The following is a 13,554-nucleotide window of genomic DNA, read 5'->3' as shown; positions in this document are numbered from 1 at the left end:
AGTGAAGGTATTTGGTGTGCTTTATGTATAACAAGAATCTCTTTGGGTTTTTTGCCAAATTTCAAGACAGAGTTTCATTGTGGAAATTACTAAAAGTATCTCGCATTGAAGTATGCGCTACATTTCAAACTTCTGTACAACTTTGCCAATATTGGGGATTTTGCATTCTTTTAAATTTGGCATGCTTTTTTCGTTGCTTCTGCAACAACGATCAGACCCGTTTTGTGTACCATGTGGGATCAGTACCATCACTTATTAATTTATGTGGTATATATCTCTCAATTGCTGTCCATACTATCTCTTTGGAAACATTCCTCAACTTTTCTACACTTATATGAACAGATCAGAAGGAGTGAAGACTGTCTCTTAAAAAGACGTTAATAGCATTTTTATCAGCTTTTTTTAAATAGATATACTTTGCATTTCTTTTTGATGGTTGTAGGTATTACGATATTCAGCCTAGCAGCAACTTCCTTGCAGTCGCTAATTCCTGTATTCGTCACAATACTCACTATTTGTCCAGGATTATTTGTTGCTAAAAGGTCAAGTATGCTTTTGCAAACCATTTACGCTTTGAGTGGGCTCACGAACTAATTGTTCAAAATAATTTTCTGAGAAAGTATTCAGTACAATTTCGGATTATGTTTTATGCCTGCCGCCAGCTTTAAACATATAATTTTTCCAGCATATCGAGGGTAGACTGAAGTCACCACCAACTATAATTGTATGAGCAGGGTGCTTATTCGAAATGAGACTCAAGTTTTCTTTGAACTGTTCAGCAACTATATCTTCTGAGTTGGGGGGGGGGGGGGGGGGGGGGGTGTCCGTAAAATGATCCAATTAATAGTTTAGTCCGATTATCAGCTATAACCTCTACCCATACTATTTCACATGAACTAGCTACTTCAATTTCGCTACAAGGCAAACTACCTCTAATAAATACTCCATCACCAGCTGTATTTAATCTATCCTTTCTGAACACTGTTAGATTGTTTGAAAAAATTTCAGCTGAACTTATTTCTGGCTTTAGCCAGCTCTCTGTACCTACAACTATTTGAGCTTCAGTGCTTTCTATTAGGGCTTGGAGCTCTGGTTCTTTCCCAACACAGCTATGACAATTTACAACTACAACATTTCTACAACTACCTTACTGTGTTTTACCCCCCCACTTTTAGACGGTCACTACTCCTGTGGTTCCCTGAGTCCCTCTAACCTAAAAAAACCGCCCAGACCCTTCCACACAGCCCCCGCTACCCGTGTAGCCACCTCCTGTGTAGTGGACTCCTGAGCTATTAAGTGGAAACTGTAATGGATCTGGGAGATGTGTTATTTTCTACTGGATTTGTCGATACCAAATCTAATGAGGGAAGTTGTAAATGTTTTCTTATATTTTTGTCAGAATATTTTTTTGTGAATTGTAATTTGCCTTATTTTATGCTAATTTACTTATATTTTTGAGAGTGACAGCATATTGATTAATATAAGTAGATGTGACAAAGAATATCAAAGAGACTGGTTACAAGTGGAAGCTTGTGTGTTGTGTAAAATGTCTTTGACACTGGAGTCGTCTTTGACCATAGTCAGTCGGCAGTGAACTCTTGGTGTGTGTTGACGGTGGAACAATGTGCAGGTCACCGTCATAACAATTTGTTAGTGAACAGGAAAAATGAATTATGCTACTACTTTTTTTTATATAAACTTTAAGAAGAAACCACGTTCGAAGAAATGGTATTTGAAGCACCAAAAATGAGGCGAACGCATTCAACCAGGTCATTTCTGCAGCCGACGAAACTGCATTGTGGAATCATACTTCCACTAGACGACTGAAGCCAAGACAAATATCGACTTGTAAACATTTGACGGAAAAGGTACTGTCACGAAATATGCTAAATACAGTATATAAAAATAGTGAGCATATTTCAAAACCCACCACCCAATGGCGCAAGTCGAGGAATTTGCAGCCTACACGGTCACAGAACTGCCTGAGCCTCTGATTCAGACCCTCCACTCGGCTCTGCACCAAAGGACCACAGTCGGTTCTATCGACGATGCTGCAGATGGTGAGCCACCAGGCGTATGTCAGGAGGCTATGGGACATGGTGTTGGGGAAAAGGGTGAGGGGGGGAGGAGGGGGATGAGGAAGGGAGTGGAAAAGGAGAGGGACATGGAAGAGGAAAGGCAGGCAGGTGCATTGGCAGAGGGTGGCACACAATGAGCATCAGGGGCGTGAATAGGGAGGAGGTAATAGGACAGAGGGGGAAGAAACTCTTGGGTGGAGGGTGCGGGGACAATACATCACTATAAGTTGAGGCCAGGATAATTTTACGAGCAGAGAATGTGTTGCAAGGATAACGTCTGTCTCGACAGTACAAAAGAGCTGGCGATGGAGTGAAGGACCCGACAGTATTGGCTGTGAAGCAGCCATTGAAGGCAAACAAATTAAGTTCAGCTGCATGTTGCGCCACAGGATGGTCTACTTTGCTGTCGCAACAGCTGCGGCCAATCATTCTGGTGGACAGCTGGTTGGTAGTCACACCAATATAACAAGCTGTGCAATGATTGCAGCAGAGCCGGTACATGGCATGGCTGCTTTCACAGTAGCCCAGCCTCTGATGGGGCAGTAGGTTAACCCTGTGACAGAAGTGGAGTATGAAGTGCTGGGTGGGTGGATTGGACACATCTTGCACCTGGATCTTCTGCAGGGATATGATCCACATCAGGACAGATGTGAAAGATCTTTGGTAGGTAATGAGAATGGATGTGCTTCAGTTGTTCCGGTCCAAGGTGGTATCAGATGGCGAAGGGGCCACATATTTTCTGAAGAAGGCTTTGGCAGAAAGTGAACTGTGTAACATTCCTTTTGTTGTGCATGTCTACAAGTCAACATGCCATCATTATGGTGAGTTGCAACCTATCCTTTTCTTTATATTGTTGATATTCCTACCTGGAGTTTCCTTTGTTGGATTTGCCTCATGGAAACAAGCTTTTGTTTGGTATTCACAGAATACACTATTTGTCAGCTAACTGGACAATGGAGCAACAAAAACAACAAAAACAACAAAAATACTTACACAGAGTGTCTGTGCTATAATAATATAAAATGGTGGAATTATACCAACTTCAAATCACAACACAATATACAAAAAGTCAGAATGAAAGCAGTACGTACCACACACCGATATAGTCATTGGCTTTTGCAACTTCAATAACTTCTTCACGGTAGACCAGAGCAGGGTACAAATTGGTAACACCATCTGGTTGTTCAACTTCACAAGATTCTACTACATATTGGTCATCACAATATGCACTGAACATACAGACAAGGGTGTCCAAAACGACTTTTGCCTAAACAAAACAGAAACATTCACATTTTCTACAACAAAGTAGCAACATTAAGATATGAGGTGATTAAAGCAAATGATTGGTTTCAGTTAAATATACCACTGACATATCTTATGACAGGATTTGTATTGTGCACTGCTGATTAGACAACTGACAAGTATCACTTCCTACTGACTAATTTCCTTTCTTCATTAATAATAACAGACCAAGTATCATAGCCTCTGGCAACATATGCCCTATTACAAGGTCTTATGGCCAATGTTTGCTCAGTGAATCTACAATTATGTTAGTACAGCACAAGGATTTTTAAATTTTTTACTGGCATAAATAGTAATCTGAATTCTAGATCTGTGCCAAAGCCTTACATTTTATAATTTTACAGCATTAAGAATGCACACAATATAAGAAATATATTAAGTTGGTAGAGAAGGGGGCATGGGGGGAGATGAGTTACACTTTCTGAAATATTAGCATTCTCTCGAAACAAGAATGTAGCTCTCACCTACAAACTGTCTTCACAATGTATGCCATCAGAGAGCCCTTTAAAGTTCCAGTTATCATGAGCTATACGTAAAAACAAAAATAAAGATACATCTGAAAGGGCAGGAAGAAAGAGAAACAAAACAAAAACATGAATATGGTTATCAACAAAAAGAAAAAATATAAAAACTGCTGTATGGCGATGAAATAATGTGCAATGTGCCTCAACTGACATACCCAGACAGTTATAGGGGGGAAGGGTGTGAGAGACCTGCAGTTCAATTATGGCTCTAACCAGTGGTAGAGACCTATCATCCACTTGTGGCCATTCCAGCTTTCGTGATATGAAATAAACAGTATGGATTTTAAAAACATTTTCATTAGGTTTTCATAAAATCACCTGTGACAGTTTAAACTTTAGAAAATATACTATCTGTATCACCCATGCATAAGTTTAGTTCATATTATGTAAGTGAAACTAAATGGTGCTACTGAGAGACCACAAACAAAAAAGAGCCTTGCTCCAGACTAGCTCGTGCATCTCTCCCCACACCACCCAGCAGAGTTTGTCGCTGGTGCCGCCTCCACTTCAAATCCAATCCACAGTGCGCAATGTGCATGTGCTGATGATAATACATGGCACAGGCTCTTATTTGCAGTGACGCTAGTCAGTATACAGTAGTATTTGTGAGAGTGAGCACAAGCCTACAGCTTCAAACAAAATATTGTGAAATAGTGTGTACCTGTGGCTTAAAAAAAAAAAAAATTACACGTTTGTGACTATTTGCCAGAGTATCTCAAGATGAGTTTCATAGAATATTTTGTCAACAAAAACATTCAATGTGTTTATTGTGTAATACATCATCATCCAATGGGGCAATGAAGCTAAGATGACTGCAAGAACATCTTTCTACAAAGCATTCAAATGATATGGACAAGCGCATTGAATATTTTCAAGAAGTAAAACAATAAAAAATTTCAAAATCATTGAACAATCAGTGCATCATTTAAGAAACAAGATTAGTGTTTAATGTCCTGTTGACAATGAGGTCACTAGATGGAGCACTAGCTTGGATTAAGGAAGGCTGGGGAAGGAAATCAGGTGTGTCCTTTCAAAGGAACCATCCTGGAATTTGTCTAAAGTGATAAAAATCATGGAAAACTTAAATTGGGATGGCTGAACAGGGATTTCACCAACATCTCCCAATAAAAATGTTAAGAGCGGCACTACCTCACTCGACACACTTCACAATGGGGGTCAAAAAAATGGTAAAAGCTATAATAATGGAGAACCTGTAATGAAAGCAATGGCACATTAAAATGAGGGATTGAAGAAATGGCACTTAATGGTGGAGAGAGAGAGAGAGAGAGAGAGAGAGAGAGAGAGAGAGAGAGAGAGAGAGAGAGCTTGTAAGTATTCTTCAAAACTCTTCATTTTCCATGCAACTGGATGAGTCTACCATTGTAGATAATAATGCTTCATTGATGGTTTATGTACATTATTCTGATGAAAAAACATACATTATGTGAAGGAATGCTATTTACAATAAATCTCATTACATACCCAACAGGATTATCTATATTTAATACTGTGACATTGCACTTTACAAAAAATAATATTCCTTTGAATAATATTGTTGCATGCATTGATGATGGAGCACCTTAAATGGTGGGTCATTATCATAGATTTGTTGATTATTTGTAGAAAGAAGTGCCAAACACTTTAAGTTTTCTTGTGTGGTGTACAGACAATATCTTGCATGAGAACATCTAAGTACAAGTCTCCATTCCTTATTAGCTATAATAATTCAAGCCATGACAAAATCAAATCCAATCCAAAAAATAATAGAATGTTTTTACAGCTTGGCCAGGACAGTTATAAAGACTTTAGTAGTTTACTTTTGCATACAGAAGTAGTGTAAATCTTTGTTCATTTTGTAGAATTACCTGATAGTGTTACACAATTTATTAAAATGGTAATGAGACTAATCTGTGACAATAGTTGCAAACAGTAAGGAATGATGCCTTTTATCTGGTAGATATTTTCAAGAGATTTCATTATTTAAATCTGCAGCTTTGAAGAGCAAACTCATACTGTTTGCCAAGTAATGTGTCATTATTTATTGACACACCTGAACAACAAAACTGTTAAAGCTTTTGTGGCAAACTGTCTCGGTTTCTTCATTCTTAAATACCACAAGCATGAGTGCTTGGCATTGCAGAAACTTCACCTGCCATTGCTGCTGGCAGTATGGGGTCGAACTCGTGACTGTAGATTATATACATACATTGTGCCAACATCTGAGGGCTTTTCCCTGTCATTATCATAGTGCTTCTCCTCTTGCTACCAAAAATGGTCATTCTCTGCAGCACATGAATCCAAAACCCATTTACCTTGAGGCTTTCATCTTTCTTGTTGAAGCTATTGTCATATTAGTGGATTTCTATGGCTTCCTTCAACCAGCAGGGGTGATAGCTCTTCCCTGGAGCAAGAACTTCCATGACAGAAAACTTTTATTATGTGGTCAATCTTACATGTCAAAAGATTAAATGTTGGATGCAGCCTTTCTGCTAAAATCCCCAGGGTAACAAACAGCACAACACAATGTAAAGACTAATTACAAACCAATCGAGATCAATAAGTGTCTCAGACTGACAAATTACAAAAGTGACCCACTCTCAATGTTGAGAATACACCATATACCATGTGCGAGTGTAAAAGCCTACGTTGGAATGACTGGATGCTCTATCAACACCAGGTTCACTGAACACAAACAGTAATGCAGTTTGGAACAGGCGGAGAAATTGGTAATGGTGCAGCATGCACTCAGAGAGACCGATCACATAGTAAGATTCACGGACATGGTGGTTCTTGCTGTGGAGTTACAACTGCTTGTTCAGGGAAGCTATAGAAATTCACAAATATAACAATAGCTTCAACAACAAAGAGGAAAGATTCAGGGTAAATGGATCCTGGATTCCTGAACTGCAGAGAATGACCATTGCAGGTAGCAAGGGAAGAATCACAGTGGTCATGACCAGGGAAAGCCCACAGAATTCATGCGACAAGTTTAAATAATCTATGTCTGCAACCTCAACTCCAGTCCACCACCAGCAGTGGAAGGTGGGGTTTGACAGTCCCAGCCACTCGTGCTTGTGAAAGATAAGAAAAGTCATGAAACAACAGACAGCCAAAGAACACAAGACAGAAAACAACATGCAATATGTCAATAAAGGTCTCAGAAACCCAAAAAGTTTTGTACTATGCTTCTGTGGGGATGAGATTTCAAGACTGTGCTGACACCTTGACTAGTGACTGAAGAAGAAAGCCTGTTTGCTATGCTCTCTCACCTTTTTGTCATAGTATCAGGATGAAGGAGTTCCTGTAATGTAAGCACCTAGTCAACCACCACCCATTCACAGGATACCTACGACAGAATGGAAAGAGCTTATTTTTTTGAGCAAATTCATGTAACATGGGGAGACTTGGTAAGAACTGATGAGCAGCTTTTGGACTTTTTTTAAGTAACTAAGTGGCAGCATGCACTGAGACACTGGATAAGACTGACAGCATTCCTCACCGGAGCTTCCAGAACAAACTCAACTGCTACAGGGACAGAAGAAAAAAGTTTCCAAGATGCGGAAAGCAGATCAACAAGTCAATTGTCAACATGCCACACACAGTAGTTAACCTTAGTGAACAACTGCTGACCTGGGAAGAATGGTCTGTCCTTCAAAAAGGAGGAAATTTCGCTATCATCCCTACCTATGAAGAATATCAGTGCTTAACAATGAAGCGAACACCTGGACCCTTCCTTTAGAAAAAGCTGCAAAAATATGCACTGAGACTGCCAGGATATTGCACCAAGCAAAATCGCCAACTTGCAGCATGAAAAGAGAAGAGTTACAAGTTATCAAGAGGCTTAACACTAATAAGAGTAAGAGTATAACAGTACTGCCTGCCAACAAGGAAAATGTGATCATTACATTGAAGACCAAAGGATCAGAGCAAAAGATTTGGGACCTATTAGATCCACCAAGGTACTGAAAGCTAAACACAGGTCCGATGCAGCGGATCACAAGGAATATGAATCAGTTAAACAAAGGTATCTTCTCTCTTGGCAGATGTACAGAAGAACATAAGCAACACATGGGTCCTACCACCATGGCTGTATAGATTACCACAGATCCATAAAAATGATGTACTATTAAGACCAATCATTTGTGCTCCTGACTCACTGACATATAAATTTGTCAAGCACTTGGTCTCTCTGCTTCAGCTGCATATGGAAGAGACGAACACACACATAAAGCACTCAAGACTTTTCACTGAGAAGCTTAAGAAACTAAAACTTTGACCAAAAATCACCCTAGTCAACTTTGATCTTGTTGCTTCATTTATCTAAATGCCACTCAGTGATTCTCTGGAGCACATCAGTTCCATTTTCCCACATGACATGACCAAGCTATTTCATGCATGTCCTACCCCCAAGTTATTTCATGTGGGATGGAGATTTCTATGAACAGCTGTAAGCCTTTGCCATGGTGTCCAATGGTGGCCAATTTCTTCTAGATCCATTTCAAAGGACAGGGGCTGAACTCCACATCTTGAAAAACTAAGGTGTAGCGTAGGTACATCCATGACACCTACATTGTTTGGAGCCGTGGCGAGGAACAGCTTGGTGACTCTCTAAGATGTCTTAACAGTCTCCATGCAAAAATGAAATTTGCTATAGAGGTAGAAAAATGATCAACAGCACCCTTTTTATATGTGCTGGTTATGAGGGATGGTGAGAACTTCGGACACAGGATGTATCGAAAACTGACACACACAGACTGATACTTGCACAGACTATCATATAAACCGAAAAAGAGGGTAATTAATAATCTCATAACACACCCAAAATGAATATGTGAGCTGTAGCACCTCAGATGTGAGATTCAACACCTAAGAACCATTCTGAGGAGCAATAATTACTCCACCAGTTGCATAATAAATGCTATGAACTCTAACACTTAGCAAAGTTACATCAGAAGAAGGAATGTTAGGTAGTCTCTCCATCAAACATCCACAAAGTGAAGGGCAGAATTGGCCATATTTTGTGCAAACATGCCATAAAGACTATTTACAAACTGTCTCAGATGATCGAAAAGTGTCTCAGATCGACAAAGGGTAAAAGGGACCCACTCACAATATCAGGAATATACGGCATACTGTGTAAATGTGAAAAAGTCTACGTTGGAGAGACTGGATGATCAATCAACAACAGGATCACCAAACACAAATGGTACTGCAGGTTGGTACAGGATGATAAATCAGCCATGGAAGGACATGCACTGTGAGAGACCAATCACGTAATAAAATTCACCGACATGGAAGTACTAGCTATGGTGAAGACCTACCACACCCACTTGTGCAGAGAAGCCATAGAAATCCACTAACCTGACAATAGCTTCAACAAGAAAGAGGAAAGCCTCAAGGTGAACAGATCTTGGATTCCCATGCTGCAGAGAATAACTGTTGCAGATAACAAGTGGAGAACCACAGTGGTAATGACAAGGGAAAATCTCTCAGAATTGGCACAACAGGCACATAAAATCTACAGCCAAAAACTCAACTACAACCCATGACCAGCAATGGAGGATGAGGCTTTGACAATGCCAGCCCATTATGCCAGCAAAACTTTACAAAAATTGTCAAACAAACATTGACTGAAGAACACAAGATAGAAACCAACAGAAAATATGTCAAACTTGAACTACTTAACCTAGTGATGCGAGAAGTTTATCACTTTCCTACATTAACATGTCATTCCATATGATATTCACAGAGTCAGTAGCCACTTCAATTAAATTGAACATGGAAAAATGATTTGAAGATATCTTGAAACTGAAGATGTACAAGTGGATAAAACTCCTTTTACCCCAAATGCTGAAGAGACCAATATAGCTTGCCAAGAAGAAATGTTAGAAATTATATATGGTGAAAAAAGTAAACAAATTTGATAGTGCTGGTCATGAAAACCTATAGCAAACTAAAAAAATATATGTCTTACATCCAACTATGTGGAAAATGACATTCAGTTTATTGATTCCTTTTCCTACCTCATACCTCATGGAATCAGGATTCAGTGCTGAAACTTCCTGGCAGATTAAAACTGTGTGCCCGACCGAGACTCGAACTCGGGACCTTTGCCTTTCGCGGGCAAGTGCTCTACCATCTGAGCTACCGAAGCACGACTCACGCCCGGTCCTCACAGCTTTACTTCTGCCAGTATCTCGTCTCTTACCTTCCAAACTTTACAGAAGTTCTCCTGCGAACCTTGCAGAACTAGCACTCCTGAAAGAAAGGAATGAGATTTTCACTCTGCAGCGGAGTGTGCGCTGATATGAAACTTCCTGGCAGGTTAAAACTGATTCCATATGATATTCACAGATTCAGTAGCCACTTCAATTAAATTAAACATGGAAAAATGATTTGAAGATATCTTGAAACTGAAGATGTACGAGTGGATAAAACTCGGTCGGGCACACAGTTTTAATCTGCCAGGAAGTTTCATATCAGCACACACTCCACTGCAGAGTGAAAATCTCATTCAGGATTCAGTGCTGCTAATCACATTAGGAAGAAAGAAAGAAATGCCTGAATATTTCTGATATAAGAATTCTTCATTTGCTCCTTACAAAAATTGAGCCAGATATCCAGTATTTATTTTCATAGCATCAGTGTAAGGAATTCCTATCTCTGTATGGCGGTCTTATTCATTGCTGCAGCTGTGTGTTGTGCAGAAAACATTTTATCTTGTTGGCAACTGGCAACACCACATGAGTCACTGAAGCTCACAATATCTCTCTCTTCTACGGTGTTAGCCACGACACTCACTACTGCAATATAGTGATATCCCCCCCCCCCTCCCCATTTTTCCCTCCTCAGCCTCTCCGCTCCCTATCCCATGTCCACAAAGAGAAAACACAAAGATAGCACCTCACAGTAATTTGAAACATAGATAGGAATTCATTTCACACACCCAAGAAATCAATAATTCAGCTTACGCTAAGATGCTTTGTTTTATAACAGTGTCACATACAGGAACATTATACTTGTCACTTTCTCAAGATCAGTTGTCTATGAGCAATATTAGGGCAGACTGGAAAGCAAAGAAAACATTTGAGTCATTCACTCTTAAAATAGTGCTCAAGCAAAAATGTCTATTTATGCTAAAGAAGAGAGCTAATTGAAGGGAACTTGGTAAGTCATCCAAGGTGCAGAGGTCTTTACATTTTGTGCTGCCCTTTCTAAGATAATTAATGTAAATGAGGTATCTATTGTTTCAAATTACACACTGGAATCAGATCTTACTATCCACAATAGCGAAAATCATCTCCCTGTGTGGTCTTCTTGTGCAGAATAAGGGACAATTTTCTTTGGTGTGCAATCTAACTGTCTTCCACACAACACAGTCTCATTACAACTTACAATGGCATAATACATTGATACCATATGGATATTCCAAACATCAATAACAGTTATTCAATATAAAAAAAATCTCTAAACAAATGTGTCTTTTTTGTTGTACAATTTTTGTTTTCTTTGAGCTAAATTAAAGTGTATGCTACATAAAATTATAAGAAAAGACAAACATTGACCATATGTATATGGTAGTTAAATAATGAGGATTGGTAATGTTTAGTTTATCTGATTTGTTCACAAATATTTGCTTTGAAGGATTTTTCTATGCCTTATTGCATTTCTCCATCACTATTTTTATTACTGACATTATGTGATTGCCTGAGGTAACTTTCTCTTCTATTCTGTTATTTTGCATGTGCAGGGTGATATGGATACAAAATCTATGTTGTTTCTTGCACAAAGAAGAACTATATCACACAACAAACTCACATATTCTGTAATCATTTTTTATTTGGGCTTAATAAGTATGTGTAATCACATGAGCATGTAAGGGTTTTCACTTTCTCTGTCTATTTATTTCACTTAAATCATGCTCCTCACCTATTCTTTCTTAAGCTCATGTTTTCCCTCTCATTACAATGCTGTATCACTTTCCCCCTCTTGAAATGATCCTCCCTCTTCTCAAAACAAAATCAGTATACATTACATGTGACCACTGAAGGTGTCTGAGTATCGCATTCACTATTAAGACATTGAAGCCCCTCTGTCTATATGTTTGGCACATCAGCTACCATCCGTGTGGCCACTGAAGACCAGCCTAAATTTTGTTAAAATGTAGGATTATAAGTTTTTGAGCTTACAGTTAATTTCAATAAAGTTCTTCCAGTTGTGTAACTGCCTCATTTGTGTTAAAACTACTGATGTTTTGACTAGCATTGAAAGCAGTCTTCATTAGGGTGAAACTAGTTCACTCATTTTCATTTTGGGCACCACCACTCAATCCTCAGGTGTCATCACCACATATAATAAATAAATACATTGCCCAACAAACAAAATTAAGTTCCCAGAAGACATGGCCACAAGTCAACATATCTTCATACATACACACACCCTCCACGGGTACATAAATTATTAGAATTGCAATCTCTTTGGTAGATAGAATGGTAACCAGAGTGCATTAGTTCTGTTTATGTTTAGTGTTGATAATAGGCCTAGTAGGGTATGTAAGAGACATGAACAGCATCAGATGTTGAGTGATCGCTGTGAATGAGACAGAGCTGATGCAAACTCATGTGAGATAGTGTTATCAGGGTCTGACAAGAGTTTGAAAAGGACCTCATTTTGGGTCTTCATTTGACTGGCTGGTTGAATAACAGAATATCCAGATCTGTGAGGCTTTCAGATGTGACACTGGCCCAATGTTGGGTGGCAAGAGAACGTCAGGACATGCATTCTTGTCATCAAGGTTCCAGTCAACCATGTTTGACAACTGTAATGGAGGATTGCTGTATTGCGCATGAAGGGCATTATAACCCGTTCACATCTTTGCCTGCAATCCGACAACAAATAATGGACTCTTCGCAACATTCTGTGTAATCCCACATCACTGGTTGGAATTAGCAGTGGCCACAGTAAAAAATTACTATTACATGTGTCGGCTGCCATTAATACCACAGCACAAGCGTCTGCACCTGCAGTGATGCTGTGACTGGGAAGATGACACTGCACTACATTCAGTGATGAATGGCCATTCTGCACTATCCTGGGAGATTATCACTGGGAAATACAGCAGTGGCAGGAGGAGAGGTAGCATTCTTCCAACGCTTTGGAGAGGCACCAGTGAGGTGAGGAGCCATTAGGTATGACTAAACTCTGACAGCATTATAGTACATTATGTACTGTGGTGCCAGGACAACACTTGTTCCCACAAGGCAAATGTCTCTCATCAGGAACTGTCATAAATTTAAGAACATAGACATTCATAAATTTTGCCTAGAACAGCATATGGAAGCATGTGCAACAGAAGTAGAATTTCACAACAAATCCTTCATAGTATTAAGTGTATATCGAGCACCTGCAGGTAACTTTAATCTGTTCATAAACCACCTTGAAGCTGTACTGGCCCATTTAACAACCAAAAACAAAGAAATAGTGGTTGCTGGTGATTTCAATGTAGATTTCCTTAAAGACTCTCCCAATAAGAACTTATTTGAGTTAGTAATACTATCATTCAACTTAATTCCCACTGTAAAATTCCCCATTAGGGTATCCAATTGCTCACAAACAGCCACTGATAATATCTTTATAGAAAAGTCCAATGA

The 13,554-nt window shown here is 39.2% G+C and overlaps 1 protein-coding gene across 1 annotated transcript in view; it reads right to left on the bottom strand.

The window, feature by feature from the left end:
* The window catches only part of LOC126187536 (phenylalanine--tRNA ligase beta subunit), a 107,198-nt gene that overhangs the window by 32,423 nt on the left and 61,221 nt on the right, over window positions 1-13,554 (bottom strand). Inside the window, exon 7 of the mRNA XM_049928681.1 lies at window positions 3,170-3,345. Coding sequence (XP_049784638.1) covers window positions 3,170-3,345 — 176 coding nt within the window. The remainder of the gene's footprint in view (window positions 1-3,169; window positions 3,346-13,554) is intronic.

Source organism: Schistocerca cancellata, chromosome 1 (assembly GCF_023864275.1).
Source record: "Schistocerca cancellata isolate TAMUIC-IGC-003103 chromosome 1, iqSchCanc2.1, whole genome shotgun sequence".
Lineage (NCBI taxonomy): Eukaryota > Metazoa > Arthropoda > Insecta > Orthoptera > Acrididae > Schistocerca > Schistocerca cancellata.
The sequence above is the reverse complement of the archived record's forward strand: the minus strand, read 5'-3'. Positions and strand labels throughout refer to the sequence as shown.